The 17191-nt window shown below is 37.6% G+C and overlaps 1 protein-coding gene across 3 annotated transcripts in view; it reads right to left on the reverse strand.

Annotated features, from left to right (window-relative positions):
• Positions 1 to 17191, reverse strand: part of nphp4 (nephronophthisis 4) — a gene marked incomplete in the record, with an annotated part of 156485 nt that overhangs the window by 2335 nt on the left and 136959 nt on the right. For 2 of the 3 annotated variants that reach the window (XM_014020399.1, XM_014020398.1), the window contains 9 exon segments: positions 1887 to 2030; positions 3814 to 3993; positions 6531 to 6702; positions 7665 to 7750; positions 7967 to 8040; positions 8353 to 8509; positions 9579 to 9662; positions 10315 to 10504; positions 16116 to 16336. In XM_014020399.1, the coding sequence (XP_013875853.1) occupies positions 1887 to 2030; positions 3814 to 3993; positions 6531 to 6702; positions 7665 to 7750; positions 7967 to 8040; positions 8353 to 8509; positions 9579 to 9662; positions 10315 to 10504; positions 16116 to 16336 (1308 nt within the window). 3 annotated transcript variants of the gene reach the window in all.

The raw sequence follows: 17191 nt of genomic DNA on the forward strand, positions 1-17191 counted from the left end.
GGGGGGGGGGGGGGGGGGGGGGCTGCCATGATGCAGCTCACTTGGCATCTGAAAATACATTTCCTCAAAGAGCTTCACTGAGTGAGAAGTAGTGGAGCTCAGCAGACAGTTAAGTTTCACTTTCACCCGAGAGCCTGCAGGAGTCATGGGTAGTGTGTGTGGGATGGTGGGTGTGGGGCTGCCATGAGGAAGCTCGGCTCAAAGACACGTCCCAGAGGCGTTTCTGGTCCCAATAGGTGTTTCTGGTCCCCACCTGTCGTTTTGCTCCTCAGCATGGCTCCCTAAAAACGCTGCAGGATTTCTCAAACATGCATGAATGAGTCAGAGCAAGGCTTTGGGCATGTTTTTTTATGAGAGTCTAACATTATAACATGATATAAAACTCAAAAAAATTGATTTTACATGATACTGCCCCTTTAAAATGTGTTCATTTTTTGTATTGAATCATACATTTTCAATTTATAATTGATTTAAAATCTATTTTGTAATAAATGAAGTAAAAAAAACGATCAAATCTTTGGCAGGCTGGATAAAATCCACCTGCAGGTCGGATGTGGCTCGCGGGCCACCAGTTTAACAGCCCTGCCTGATATATTAAAATAATTATATAGCTTTTCCATACAACATTAGGGTTTTTAGTCTAATTGAATAATCTCTGAAACTTAGACATAATTACACAAGGTAAGACAAAATAGTTTTTCAGTCGTTCTAACCTCCTGATGTTGCAGTCTTATTTTTCTTTTATTGTAGTTTAAATTGCCCATTTCTCCATGACGTCTGCAAATTTGATAATTTTTCTCTCTAATTAAGGTAAGAAAAGTGCTGAATGTTGCAATGTTTTTGTTGTCAGTGCCCATAGCCTGCAAGAAAACATGTGGTCCTTTTTTTATGCTCACAATGTTTCAATTAGACAATATTCTTTTTTCTTTTCTTGTTAATAGTCAAAACAAAAATATGAGACAATCAGGATAATTTATATTGTAATATGTTTCTAAAACATAGCAGTATTAATCTATTCTTTCTTTTCTCTCTCTCTCTCTCTCTCTCTTGACAGCTTGCATTGTGTAAAAAAAATAAAAGAGAAAATGGTATCCCCATTTGTGTAATGCTACAGGCACAGAATCGTTATTAGATACCCGGAGACTCACTTACAAGGTGAGAAGGGGGGGGGGGGGCTGTTTCTTACTCCTGCCCACCTCCTTCCTAATGATGAGGTGTCTTCAGGCCAAACACAGCACGACTCCTGAACTGTTTGTGTGCAAACAAGCCCCTATTGCATCTCCCACATCTATTTCTGAAAATGATGATCTCTCATTGGTTTAACTATTTTTCAGATGAATAGAAATGATGACATCAGCTCCTGCTTTTACTGCAGAATGGTAACTGAATCAGGAAGAGGCAGCAGCTGATTGGACAGCAAGTAAACAGCAGCAGCAGTAATTTTTTGTTGTTGTTGTTGTTGCTCTCAATCTGACCTGAACTTGTAACAGCCGAGGACTGAACAGTTAAGATTTCATGCTTTCTCACTAAGTTACTGCTATATGTTTATTAGTAGGTATTAAATGTTTTAGAGCTTTTAATAAACCTTTAACAATCAGAACACCGTTCTAAGTTTTCTCAAGGTCTAACAGAAGAATAAAGAGCAGAGTGATGATTTTGACACTTAATGCAATGGTTGATTTCACTTTGTCATTTTTATGATTAAAACATTGTTGCCGTCATTAAGACTTATTTTAGTGACATTGTTTACGCTGTGTTGACAAAAACAGCAAGCTTTTGTCTGAAAGAAACTGTCTGACAGGCTTTTTTTTCAAGGCGCTAATCAAAGTATTGATTTTAGTCTTAGCAGGAGGAAGAGAAGTATCTACTTGCCCATCTTATCTCACCTGAAATTTATCCTCTTTGAACTGGAGCAGGTCCGGGTGGTCCGAGCGGAGCACAAACGTGCGACCGCTGGTGTAAGGGTTGGTGTAGGTGATCTTCCTGGAGCTGCCGCGGCCACCGCTAACCGGGACACACACCTCAAATGCCTGCACACACACAGTTTGTGGAACATGCTTAGCAACAAAAACCTTCAATAAGTTATTTCACCCTAAAATGAGCAAATTTACTTTGATTTCGTACTTTTTCGTGGGCTATAAAGTCACCTAACGTTACTGAAGGACATTACATGATGTCATGTGTTGTTTACCTTATTTTTTTGCTTCAGTCACATCCAAGTATTTATTTTATAAATGTGTGACAAAACAGTTGAAGGGCTAGGAGAGCCAGTGGCAGCATTTCACCTTGTACTGTTACAAGTCTGTTCACCTGAAGTGGCAACAAACTCCTTATACTTTCCAGTACTTTGTGCAAGGGCGTTCTTTATTTTCAACTGTCAGCAAAATAAAATAATAAAGAAATTGTTTCTAAGGGAGGCACATGTCGAGTAGACGGGTAGCAGTAACCGCCTGGTAGACGACTCGTGCTCAAGCAGGCCCCCTCAGGCACCAAGTTAACACAGTCATCTTGCTACTGACACAGTAGAAAAAGTGACCTGATATCCAGCAAAGCGTGTAATAGAAGCACTAATCTCAGTGTGAATTGTACAGCTTGTCACGATTTCTTGTTATGGGGCAAAAGGCTGGATCAGCAGATTGAAATGGATGCTGATAATATGATGCATGAGTTGCACCAAAGGGGCTGAGGCGCATGTTCAGTGTGTCCTGAGTGAGACCTAAAAAAAATAAATAAAAAAGCAGCATCCTTTTAGACTTTTCACCTCTTTAGCCCAAAGGGTTTTCTTGACATTTGTGCTCGAAATAACATGCTGAAATGTGATTGAGTGTATCACATAATTTATAAACTCTACTTTAAAAATCTTGATAAAGAATCAAGATACAGCTAACACTTGGGAGATTTCATCAGAAGTGTAAGTATCAAAGCAGCTGCTATTGTTTTAGAGATAGTGAAGAGGGAACAGAATGTTTATTATATTTTTCCCCTCCCGCTTTAAGATTTTTTCCATGAGATAGTATATAACTCATTGGAAACCTAAATGCACATGTGGATATTACTTATGCAAAGATTTATGCTGCTAAAATAAACTAAAACAATGTTACAGAGGTTTTAGTAAAATTAACAATTTGGTGTTTTGTCATTCTGCACAGGATAGTCCATATTGGTACCATCAATAAATATTAAGAAATCTTGGGTTTTTAATTACCGTAATTCCCAGACTGGGGATCAATAAGGTATACTACTACTATATATATTACTGTATATAAAACAATGAGAAATGGTATTTGCCTTCAGTTGGACTATATTCACTCAAAATGAAGTAAAGAAAAAAAATGTCAACACATTTTGCAAAATATTTTGGTACAGTACTTGCTTTGACTTGCCTTTTTTATTTCAAAACTTTTTTTTTTTACAGATTTGCACTGACGCCATTTTGTACAGTATTTTTTGATTCAACTGCTTGACGTTTGAACTGTTTTGGGTGAATATATATATATATATATATATATATATATATATATATATATATATACACAGTATATATGAGCTTTTAGCTAAGATTCTGAGGTTTCTGTTGACACCAAACATGTCCAACTGACAGATCTTAAGTTAACATGTTAAAATGAATAGAAAACAGGAAATGCTGTTTTGACCCCGGTACCGGGGGCTCAAGAGGTTCAACTTTTCCTTTGTAGGTTCCACAATTCAAGATAATTGCATCCATTTGTGAAACACCAAGGTGAGTGTAACACTCGTTTTACCAAAAAAAAAAAAGTCACATTAAAGCCTTCGCAAGTGTAGAAAGAATCCTACCTTGGACAGTACTGGGCGGTGGACATTAAGACAGATGAGCCAAGCAGCGATCAGCCTCTGATGGTCGATATCTACTGCATTCAAATACAAGAAGCGGCTGCCGGCCCGCCATGGCTGGACCCTTAACTGGAGCTCCTGCACAGCTGCAGGAGGCAAAACAAATGCACCAGCTGGGTCCACCTGCAGAGAAGGTGAGGGCAATAACGGTTGATTGGATTTGGCAACTAGGTGATGAAACGTTGTTGATTGGGTGGTTTATGGGAATGAGGACAACACAATAAAAGAAAAATAGAGCTGTTGAACAGAATAGCAGAATAGGTTAGACAGAAAAAGGAAAATAAAAATAAAACACGGATAATAAGAACGGGTGTTTAAAAGAGTCAGAGGACAGTAAAAGTGTTCAGGGTGAGAGAAAGGTTGAATGAGACTCGGTGAAAATAAAAAAAACGGCAAACAGAAAGGGCAGACAATGAAAGAAGAGAAGGTAGAGGCAGAAAAGTGACAGACACAGGGATGTGAGACTGAGATTTACTGTGCAGCTCTTTTTCAATCTGTTGAGAAAAAGCAAAGCTATTCTCTGAAGCTGAGCTTTATCCTGTTTTGTAAGACTCCTCCAATGCATTCCACTGTGAGCCAAACCTGCTGAGAGTCAGATCAAAGCTGCCACTGATGCATACGGTGAACTCTTTGAAAAATACATCTGTCACTTTTTCAGACGCTACCCTATTTCTACAGGGTAAACAAGTTTGGGTCGTACAGTGAGCATACACAGAAACTGTGACAGTCCTTTCTTTTCTTTTTTTTATCCAAGTGAGTATTATGAAATATTTTACTGCAACACTGAGTGAGAAGCTCTGCCAACATTTCTTTGCTCTTGTTTTAGTCGTGAATAAGTAACAACCTCTTAAAATAGAAGGGATGATTATGGGGCTTATTTTCATGTGTTCAGTTAATTAGGAACATTTCAAATGTTTTCTAATGCATTTACAAAAAAACTAATAAAAAATGAAATGTCATGAAAAGAAACATGCTGTCAGAATGCATTTATATACTGTATTTCTCAACATGACTTCAGTGTCAAGATGGGGTTATTATAAAAAAAACACTAGCTACCCAGGTGAAAAAAATATTATACTAAGTACACCCGCACTAATCATCAGTATACTTAAAGAGTGCTATTTTGGAACAACTAATTTAATACTAAATATACTTTAGTTGTATTTAAGTTGTACAAAAGTACAATTTTAATGGTATTAAGTATACTTTTAATACTAAAATGGAACAACTTAAACTATACTTAGTACACTTAAAGTGTATATCTTTATCTATACACTTAAAGTGTACTAAGTATATTTGAAGTTGTTCCATTTTAGTATTTAAAAGTATACTTAATACACTTAAAATTGTGTTTTTGTACAACTTAAATACAACTAAAGTATATTTAGTATTAAATTAGTTGTTCCAAAATAGCACTCTTTAAGTATACTAACGATTATTGCGGCTTCAAGTACACTAAAGCATACTTAGATTCAGTGTACTTAGTATAATTTTTTTCACCTGGGTATTTCACTAGTTCACGCTGCAAAGAAGACAAATAGCTGAAAACTATTTTTATATAAATTCTGAAAACTGCTCATTCTGAAAGAAATCTCACCAGCTTCTTATAGATATATAGGGACAGTTTGAGTTGGTATAATTCAGTTTTAGCACTTGCTTTCTTGCTTTGTTTATGCACTACATAATTTTAGCATCAGCCGTGCTTTGCTCAGTTAACAACATGCCGAAGTTGCTTATCAATATTTTCCAAAAAAAAAATAAAAATTTAAATGCATTTAAACTCTAAATGCACTCGTGAAAACTTAGCTGTGATTTTTGTGTCACACATGTCAAAATGTGATGTAGAAAAGGAAAAAAAAAAGCAGACAAAATGGGGAACTTGTGCAGGTGATAGAGAGGACACAACACTTTGTTTACCAACCATGATAACAGTTGTCGGATGTCAGCTCGTGATCTGTTTTGAACTTGACACTAGATCTATGTATTTACCTGCGCTGCTATAATTCTGGATGCTCTAACTAGATTCCCGCTGCCCCAGACAGTCAGGACGAATTAAACAGAGCTCTCCATCAAAGTGACTGTTCTCTACGCTTCTCAACAACCTCTCACCCAAACTTCCACAGATCTACAGCGCAGACAGGTGGGGAAAAGAGAAGACCCCACACAGTGTCAGAGCAAGTTGAATATCTTTAAATAAAAACATCTTTCATTTCGGTTAAAAGTTGCTTTTTATGATTCCAGTGTTGCCCTAACTTGATGGTTCTGGTCGTCCCCTCTGTGAGAGGAGGTGGTGCTCGCATACAAGAACACACAAAAAGCAAAAGAGCTTTAATGTCAAGTTTAAAATGGTTGTGATGAGTGGTGGAAAAACCGCATAAAACGAGAAATTTTCAGTAACACTTGGCGACTGAGTTAGAAACTTGGAAAAACAAGCTGCTGCAGAATAAACCTCATGCAAAATCATGTGAATTCTTCACGTTTTAGACAGAGATCAAACAGAGCAGGGGGTTATAAGAAAAGGGATAAAGATTGCAGAAGTGGAATCTTTAAGGTTTCGTCAAACTGCACAGACAGCAAGACACGATTCAATTTACATTCTTTCCCCAAACAAACTCTTTTACATTTAGCATTATCAACACATGGGATGTGCTTTGTAGTACCTCAATCTCCTTAGGGTGAGAAGAGAAACATTTAATCTTTCGCACAGCCTGCTTTCCTCTCAGAACAAGTGATTGACAGCTCCGCTGGCCAGTGACACAACTGACGTCCACCCGCTCCAGAAAATGCAAGTAAAACTGCCAGACCTGGGAAGGCACTGCCCTCCACTTATCTCTACAAAAAGAAATAAAAAAGGCAAAACAAAGATATTATAATCAAGAACAATTACTCCTCTGAGATGAAGCAGGTGCTGTGTGACGCTGGAAATGAGAAGCGCTGATGTATGGCTGTACTCGCATTTTAATAAGCTGAAAGCTCATGATCCTCCACTCGCTGCCGAAATGAAGACAACACAACCTCACAGACCTGAGCTGACTTGACGAGTGGAAAGCAATGTAGTCACCTACTCAGCTCTGCTCTGAGACAACAGCTCTCGAGGAGCCTAGGGGGATATTTGCAATAAAAGTGGAACGATGTGGGCTTTGGAGGACACACAGAGCATCAATAACACTTGAAGCTGCTGATAAGTGATAATCTTAGATAAGGAACAAATGCACACTGAACTACATTTTATTTCCCACTAATGCTTCATTGTAATTGTTAATGATTTCCTGCTATGTTTTTGAGAAATCACAGATTTAAAACCTCCAAACTTACAGCATGGTATCTGAGGTTTGTAATTTGATTAACTGGTAATTAGTTTTAATAACTTCACCAGCATAGCTACATACTTAGAGCCTGCTGTGGTGCTAATAGGACCATTTCCTGTGCATCTTTATGAATAACTCTTATGATAAATAAAATAATAAACAGTGTTAAGTGACAGCTTTTTACCATGGGTGTTTAATTTAATTATTTTAGGTCATTTCTTTACAACCAGTTGTAAATGCAAACCAGTCAGAACCTTATCATTTTCATGAAATCTGGCTTGAATAATAGAGCTCTGACCTTTCTAACTGCACAAACACTGGTGCAGCATGCTGACAAACAGCAAGTCTGAAATACCCACCAAACTCTCTTAGAATTGAGTCAAATAATGTAAGTGTGCGTTAAGATTTTAATTAGCCAAACCAAATGTTTGTTCAGGCTCCGCTCTGCCTGTGGTCACAGTGTACACTAAGCAGCACAATACGTACGTGAAGACCATCACGAAGAACATTTTTATGTGTGGGCTGGGACTGCCGGGCACTTTCAAGTACACATCCTGAGGTTCTCCTGGCACCTATCCAAAAACACAGTTAATGAGAGAAAAATAGTACCAGAATGTAATAACCCGTGTATCATGAATGACCTTCTGCTGGAACAGAAAACCAGTTACAAGCTACCACCTAACCTGTTACCACTTTAATAATCAATCTCTTCTAATGTTATTGTAAGATATTTGTAATAGGTATTGAAACATGCAATATACTGTATATACTGTATATATAAATCTTACCAGCATCCTCGTCTGGCAGATGATGTTAGGGTCGCTGCAGCGAACAGAAATATGACTCCTGGAATCTGGATCTTCTGTTGGTTGATCCATAAATAATCAAAAGAATAATAAATAATACAAACATGGTGCGAACAGTTAATATTCATGACAGGTTTCATCTTGTGAGATATATTTTCCTTTAGCTCGTTCAGATTATTGTTTATTTTTGCTCATAAGCTAAAAATAAAAACATCAAACCTCCTTTTTTCTAATGCTTTGTTCCATAGTTGGCAACAACCTTTATACAATGGAAGAAAACCTTATATATCTTACCCAAACTGGAATCTACTAATTGAATTTATGAAAGTGGAAATAATGGATGCTGACCTAAATTTTGGCGTCCTAACCTGTGGGGTCATGCCATGGTGGCAGGCGTATTGCCTTCTTTAGGAAACAAAGTTCTGGGTGGTACAGTCTGAAAGTCTGGTCCACAACGTGGGGTGTTGGCTCCACATTCACTTGGCAGATGGCCATTGGCTTGCCATCGCTTGCCCTGAATGTTACCTGGGGAGGAGTGATGAAAAGTCAGTGGCATAAACAACAAGCCTCTCCTCTGCGTAATGATCGACATTTCTAACCAAATCCATTCATGGAAATGAATATCAGGCATTTTGCTCATTGAACACGGAGCAGCTGTCTAAATGTGATTTGATGTTTATGTGTCAGATTTGCGGCCCCCACGTTGACCTGAAGGAGTGGCTCCTATCTGACTCTGGTGATGCGTGCTGACTGACAGCCGTGCCAAAGCTGGCATACTGACAGCTCTGCTGTTGGGACTTGTCAGTTGTAGCGTGATACAGATTTGATCCAGGCCTGACCTCTTGGACCCGTTGACAGGGTTTCTGCTCAGAGCAGGATAGCTGACTCTGGCGCACAATACACACAACAAAAAAAAGGAGGGAGACACAAACGATTGGCGGACTGGCCAATAATTCATCACGCTGTGGAATGTGAAAACAACAGTAAACGATAACCAAAAAAAATGTGAGGTGACGCAGGTTAGCGAGAGGTTACTAATTCTAAATGATCTCAGTTCTAATATGCAGAACGAAAACCAAGAGTTTAGTTGAATGAACTTGACTTTTCAAACACTTTTTAGTCAGTAATGTTTAAGATTTCTTCCTTATAATTTTACTCAACAGTTTTTTCCAGCTTATGTAAGTTTGTTTGGGCTGTTTCGTGTGTCTGTGTGAGCGCAGAGGAAGGTGGAGAGAGAGCACAGCCATTCCTCAGAGAACTGTCTGGAGTCTTTGTGTACACAAGATGTTGGACTTTAGGGTGGAGCAGGAAGTTAACCTAATTTAAGCTCCAAATCAAAGAATCTATACAGTAGACTGAGTTTACAGTAAATGTCTGTCTTCTCTTGCTCTCCCAAAACCATTAAGCTCTACATATGAGTATACAAATTTTACAGAACTCTAGATGTAATTTTACAAAGGGCTAGTGCACAGCAAAGATGTTACAACAAAGAAAAAAAACATCCACATTTAATATAAAAAGGCATATCTGGAGATGAAGATAAATATGGTGCAATATCCAAAGTAAGATTCCACAAGGTGTAGTAAGTCTGTACCTTGATGGTTTTGGCAATAATAATATTGGACAGACTCTTCTTGGCCATGTGAGACCCTTTTCCTGTAGGCAGAAAGCTTGGTCCCTGTGAAGATTTGATAAGAAGCAGAGCTGTTATCAAAATTCATCATCAACCACATAAAAGCAAATGAATGCAAAGCAAATATTACATACATCTGCATGCCCTGGAACAAAACTGTAAATGATAACACGCAGAATATAACCAAAAAAGTGAGAATCCCCCTGCAGTCCACAGAAGATTGAAAACAAAACACCATAAAATTGGCATCCGTTTTGAATTGCACTTGTGACAAGAAATAAAGTAAAAAGCTTCAGTTGCCTTGAAATAGATTAGCTGAGGTTAATAAACCTTAAAGCGTACTGACATTCAAACAAACAAACTTTATCCCCACTCAACATAATATTTCCAGGGAATTTTTGTAACCAAACAAGATTTGGTAGAATCAAGGACACTAAATTTATTTTTTGTGAACTTTAATCAGTTTGTAAAATAACAGTCTCTTAAGTGGTGATGGGATGTTTTAATGATTGTTTTCTGCTGTGAAATCAATTTAATAAATTCAAGGTTTAAGGCATAAAAACAGACTAACATCACTTTAGTCAAACATGATAAATTCAAAAATAATTAAATTACGACAAAATGTTTTTACAGAAGAATTAAATAAATACCGCCTCCTAAACGTGCTTCCAAAGTCTCCCTCCGGTTTGCTTTTTACCTGGACGGCCAGGGTGTGGTTGCAAGTGAAGCTCTGGTATTTCAGAGGAATGTGGACGGTTTCTTTTGGTCGGAGGTAAACCTGGGGACCTGGGGCTCCTTCCTCCACACGAAACAAGTTCTCTTCCACTGGAGTAGGAGTTGTGGTTAGTGCTTTGAAGTAACGCCACTCCTCGGTGTCAGTGATGACACTGGATGAAAAGATTAAAGGACATGAATGTGATCAAAGCTACGTTTTACATATTTGTAGAAAATCCACCCTGGATCAAAACTTGAGTTATTACGTGATCAGAAAGAGAACCAAACTGATATAAAGTGAAACTTTTCTTACATGATGAAATATCACTCAGAATAAAACAGACGATTGCTCTTTGTACCATGATTAAGTCTTGCGGCGTTTAGAGATAAATCAGTAAAAAAACAGAGCAACGGGGAGGGATGAGATGTTCATCAAATTTAAAGAACATGATTGTACATTGCAAAATAATTATTTTTTCCAAGAAAAAAAGAATAAAAAATAAGAGTTAAATAAAAACAAATGATCATGTAATTAACCATGGAAACATCACCTGGCAGATAGAAATGCTAAAGTAAGTTAACATCTAGTTCAGGTCAGCTGATAAACCACTCTATTCTTTTCCATGATATATCAATACTACAGATTATATGAAGCAAAACAAAAAGTTAGTATAAGATATTTTTTGTGTGTAACATTTTGTTTGCCCCTGCAGTCTACACTACTCACTTGCATCCTTTTAAACCAAGGTCAAAAAGGCCATGCCTCATTAGATGTAAAAAAAAACAGAAGCTTCTGCACACATCTTTGAAATATAATAGTGTCACAAACCATGATTAGAAAATGTGAAGTGAAAACCAAATAGCTTTTTGTTTTGTGTTGAACTTAAATTCTAATTACCTGTATGGAAAACAATATAAACAGTTATACCACTCTTTTTTTCTAACAGGGTCATCTAGTGTAAAATAAAAAGTAACGAGGTTAGACAGAGTTCCAGTTTAATGCCCAATAAATGGATTTCCAGGGAATGAAATAAAGGAAAATATAACATGCTATGGAATGATTTATGTCCCCTCCTCCCTTTTTCAATGCAAGTATTTCACACACAAATGGATACAGGGACCTGCTTCTTAAGACTTCAAAGGTCCCAAGCCCAGGGCAAAGGAGGATTTCTCACAGTTGTAGTTGAGATATTTTTATTTAATTGTATTTTATTTTTAAGAACCTTACCTCCATAACATTTAGGAAAGACTCTACATTAAGAAATACATTTGAATATTTCCACTGTGCAGTTTTCAAAAAAACTTTTCTTACATGAAACAAAAAAGTGTGTATTTGATGCTTTGGTCTGCTTTAAGAACAATGTGTTGAAAACACAGCAGGAACTGATGCAAGAAGGACTATTGGTCACTTCAAGTTGGAAAGATAAAAATAAAAATGAGTAAAGGATATGAAAGACAAAATATAAAGTAATGCAGCATGAAATAGAAAAAACTAAAAAATCATGAGAAAGCATTAACGTGGCTCAGAGCAGACCTACAATCTGTTAGCCATCAGTCTTTCTAAGCGCCTGGCTCCATCAGGACAAGTGTAAAACATATCCTTACAAAATGGATGGCAACAGGTAGCAAAAGTGTCCTCTACATCAAGAGGAGTCTCTGGACTTTAAACAACTGCTGACATCAAAGCTACAGCTAGCTTAGCCTTTCACTAAGGACTCCGTCTTCAAAGAGCCGTGCTGGAATTCCAGCTAAGGTCAGTCTTCTTTCTTGTTTGCTTCGGAAGAACAAAAACCTGACACAAGGCTCTCTTTGTGTTCTCAAGAAACCTTCTTGTCAAACATTGGCTGAAATATTGATGAGGAAGCAACAACGGAGCACCTTCGCACACCTGAGCAGGCTGTGTGTTCATGTCGAGCGGGAACGGGTAACGTACGGCAGGTTTTACTGCCCCTCTGAGGCTGCTGTAAAATCCGTTCACTCGCCTCCACGGCTGAGCTCAACTAATAAATTCAGACTATCCCAGGTGTCGCTGAGCAAGAGGCAGAGGCAACGCTCTGACGGGATGTCAGTCCATCACAGAGCCGATACAGAGACACACGAGACAAATAGCCGTGAAGGCTCACACACGCGCGCAGCCAATTTAAATTCGCCAATTAACCTAACAGGCGTGTTTAGGCCAGCGGGAGGAAGACAGAGTACCCAAGGAAAATCTTTGCAGGTATTAGGAGGACATTCAGGCTTTGCGCAGACAGGCAATGAATTTCCTCTACCTGGAATTTTGATCGCAAAGTCTACCGTGTAAAAATAAATGTAGATTTCTACATGAATGCTTCTACACATGTGAATGAAATGCTGAAATGATGATTAATTGACATTTACATGATAAATAGAATTGAAATGGCAAAACTAGTTAGAATATTTGGATACGTTTTTTATCAGAGTCCCTTTGGGTATTTTTTCCCCTTAAAAATCGAAAGCAGTATTAGTTGATGAGGAGGAAATACCTAATGATGAGCAATCAATTCCATACACAGTAATATAACAGATGGCAACAAGGGATATGCTGCAGGAGACCTGGTATGACTCTCAGGCTTGGCTTCAACTTTTCTTTTATTTATTAAAAATAACCCAGAAAAATCTAAAAGAAATCCACACCATGAACAGATTGAAACATACTTTTCTAAAGTGAAACCAAAGCTATTTATGTGATTCCAGAGGAGATGCTTCATTACTGCATTGCTGCGGATAAACGTGTCCCTGAGCACTTCTGAGTACAGGGCTTGAAAAATCAGATCTGAATCACTCCATTCTGAGTGTGTCGTCATCTGTAAATACACTTGCGATCAGATCAAATGCTAGTTCCAGGTCTGAACAGGGGCATCGACTTCGCGGGTTGCAACAAAAGCTCATCCAATAAATACAGATATTTCCCATCTACATATTTCAGGCACCTGGAAAAGTTAACAGACAGGCTCGGTGTGAAATGCTGCGCTGCCTCTTCAAGAAATAAATAAAGAGAGAGGACGCTAAGCCAGTAAGAGGACAGATACAAGAATTGATGACTCTCAATTAGAGAGGGCCCAGTGGTCGGCCTAATGCCATAATGATTCATCCATGGTGCTCTGCAGCCTTTGTTGATCAATTTGATATATGTTAATCCAAAGCCTGAGCATGAGCAGAATCCAAAACAAAACATCGAGAAAAGGGGGATTAACAACGAGGCTAAATGAAAGAAACACGAGCACTGCATGAATACCAAGAAAGGGTCATCCAGCAAACACCCACCATAACGGCTGTTGTGTGTGGATTAAAGAGGATATTTATCAGAGTTTCCACAGAGTTATATATGCATTTGTCTCAAGGACAACTGTTTGTCTTGCTGAGCGAGAATTGCTCCTGCAGGAAAATTAGGATACATTCAAAAGACTCTACATTAGTATACACAACACATATGTTATGTCAAAACTAGGACTGAGCTGTGAATTTCACTCCTAATACCTGAATGCATTTATAATCCCAATTTAAATGGATTAAAATATACATTTTAAAATACTTCATATTTAACCTTTCAATCTAACAGCTTTTTAAATGATACATTTAAAACATTTCATAGTGGATCCATAGAGCCCACAAAGGCCTAATGTTTTAAAATACAAAAAAAAAAAAAAAATTGAGTAGGCTTCATTTCATGAACTGTTTAACAAGTTTGAATGAAATTCGTCGAGATGTAATTGTAATTGTTAAAGTCCACCCTCAGAATCTGAGGCACACACCTGCTAACTTTGTGAAGGGCCCACTGTCAAATCCTAAACTGCACCACGGCTCCCTTGCAGGCATTTTGAGCCCTAGATGCACACTTTCCGTCTGTCTGCGTTTCAGCAGACAATGCCTGAGGGAATTACCCACAGTTCATAGTCCCTTGACAAATACAGCCTCGAGGCATAAAGAAAAAGAATAAATGTGCACAGGAGGAGCATATTTGTGGCCAAAATTTAGTCGCTATAAGTCAAAAGATAGGGGATAGTGATTAGATAATGTGGGATACTTCCTTTGCATAAATTTAGGAGTTTTAGTGATACTAAACAAATGTTCTGTGATCAAATCATCTGTTTTTTTCTCTACAAAACTAGAGTCAAATGTAAAATACTACACTTACAGTATGAAAACCTAAAAATACAAAGAAGGAAGAAAAATTATTAATGTTTAAGGAACATTTGGAACTAACTTCAAACAAATTTCACTTCTTACAGTCATGACTTTCAGATTAACGAGTAGCTTCACTGCACAAATTTACTGTCACTTTTTACGAACTGAAGGCTTTAATTCTGGTATTAATTTTGTTTGATACGATGTCACAATTTCATTGTAAAAAAGTAATGTGACTTCCTAATACCTTGTTTTATTGCCTTTCTTGGAGCGCAAGCATCTTTATTAAAAATAATGGCACATGTAGTTTTCATGTTATAGTTTCTTAGTAAAAAAAAAGGTCATTGTTACTGGGACACAAAAAGTGTGCATTCAGCAGAAATGCAGTGAATCATCACATCTGCACATCTTTTAACAACCGCAGAAAGAGATTTTTACACTCTTATGAAGTAACATGACCATTGTAATGAATAGCGATGCTATGATAATAGAACACCACGTCCTCGCCAAGTGTTACAGGAAACTCAATCCCGTAACTGGTGGTGAAATTTTTAAGGAACAGTTAAATTGTTAAGCTGTCACCTAAAAAGCTAGGCTCTCGGTTCATGAGCAAGTCGAGCGCAAGGATTCGACCCTGTTCTCTAAAACAGTGAAAATAGGCTCCTGAGCTTTAACATCACAATTGGAAACACATTGAAAACGTGTGAACACAACTTCACGGTGGAGCATCGACTGTTGTGGTCTGATGAACGCATACAGCACAGAAACACATGTTCACACCTACTGTGCTAGATTGGAGGCCAACCAATAAATTTGTTATATCTATCTGGTTTTCAAAGATGAAACATGCATTAACATTCTATCTTGTTCGGAAGAAGTCTGAAGATGAAAAAACGTGTACAACAATACAAAAAAATCAGGTTGAACATGTCACTAAGGTTAACTGATGTGTTTTTCTGTTCTTACACTTAAAAATATGGAGTTAAAGTGTCTGTGACATGCATACCTTTCAAACACAAAAAGACAAAAGAAAACATCTTTATATTTACAAATATTGACATAACACGTGATTTTACCCATTTTATCACATAACTGCCATACTTTCTTTGAACTTCGTTCTTCAAAAGCGAAACAGGAAGTGACCTCAAAGGGGAACTCTTTAAGAAAGAAAACTCTCTGGTCTTTGTTTATTGAAATAATATTGTTTGAACTTTGATTCTTCTTCATCTCTCTTTGATAGTGACTCAAAATTATCTAACGAAACATCAGATATTTCTCTACAGTTTGTGTTGTTAGCTGTTGTTGCAATGCTCTGGTCACATGCAGACATTCCCCTTTGACATCACTTCCTGTTACTTCACAGGCAAGTATCTCAACAACTGTTCATCTCAGCTGCATGAAAGTGTTTTTACAGCATGTCATTAAATCTTTTCAAAAATGCATTCATATTTGTAACATAAAGGAATTAAAGGAATTCCATTAACATTTTTTTTATATTTGGACCTTGTAACCACAGAGTTTTACATTAGTCCTGTCAAAATCTATTTTGTCAAAGCTATTACAACTACACTTAAAGACTTGAGGAAAGAATTTCAGGCAGTCACTACACAAGTGTTGAGAACATCTGTACACTCTTACCTGAGTTCTGAATCGTCACTATGAATCGTGACTGACTGATAGATGTTGAAGGGATTTTTAAGGACAAACTCCATGTATTCAGCAGAGCCCAGACTGGCGTAGAGGAGGTGCTGCGTGGTGATGGCCTGGCTCAGCATGTTGGCGATTCCCTCTGCCTTGCTGTAGGCTTCTCTGGATTTGGCTTGATGTTCCCTGGCCACTTGAACTTCCCTTGTGTGATCCTAACACCAACAAACGATGGCAGAAGCTGATTAATGCACACATTAATAAACAAACACATTGAAAAAAATCCTCACTGTAAACAACCATCACCATTTTTGAACAAACTTTCTTCTTTAAATCAACAGTACAGTTTTCTTGTGCCGCAGTGAATTAGAACTAAAGTTTTAGGACTTACTTTTAGTGCTGCCATGTTCAGTTAATGAGTTTGTAGAGGAAAATGTCATCATAACGGATGGAAACTATAACCAAACTGAAGACAGTAAAAACTCAGTTTGCAGTAAATCATAATTTTCTCCCTGACCTTTTAGTGACTATTTCAAGGCATATATTAACACATGGCTGCCTCTTGTCTGATTGCACACTTTAGATGGAAAATAGTGTAGTTTGAATGATTGTTTTGCAAGCAGGCAGGCTTTTTGGCCACATATTTTTCATTTCCGTCAAGTGCTGTGATCAAGAAAATGACCTTTTCAAACCTTTTACACCAACATGCTTCTCGGCTAAATTGAACAGAACTAAAGTTTAAATCAACTTGGCAACGGTGACAACAGATGGAGTTGTTCATATTAGATTTTTTTAATTGACTGAGTTTGTAACGCCAACTTTTTAAAAAAGTGTGTTTGGATTACACTGATACAAAAATAAATAAAAGCATATATTAAGGGTGGGGGGAGGAGATTATGCAAAATTGACTTTTTTACTTCTTTTGGGCTATCATGTAATAATGTCATTCACTCATCAAAAACATACCCAGGGTGTTGTCTTAAAACATTAATGCATGTTTGAAAAATTGCTGGTGCAAAGCTCCGCCTATTTGTACAAAGCTCCTCCTTGGAGCTCAGTCCACAGCTGAG

This window comes from Austrofundulus limnaeus, unplaced genomic scaffold (assembly GCF_001266775.1).
Source record: "Austrofundulus limnaeus strain Quisiro unplaced genomic scaffold, Austrofundulus_limnaeus-1.0 Scaffold251, whole genome shotgun sequence".
In the NCBI taxonomy this organism is placed as follows: domain Eukaryota; kingdom Metazoa; phylum Chordata; class Actinopteri; order Cyprinodontiformes; family Rivulidae; genus Austrofundulus; species Austrofundulus limnaeus.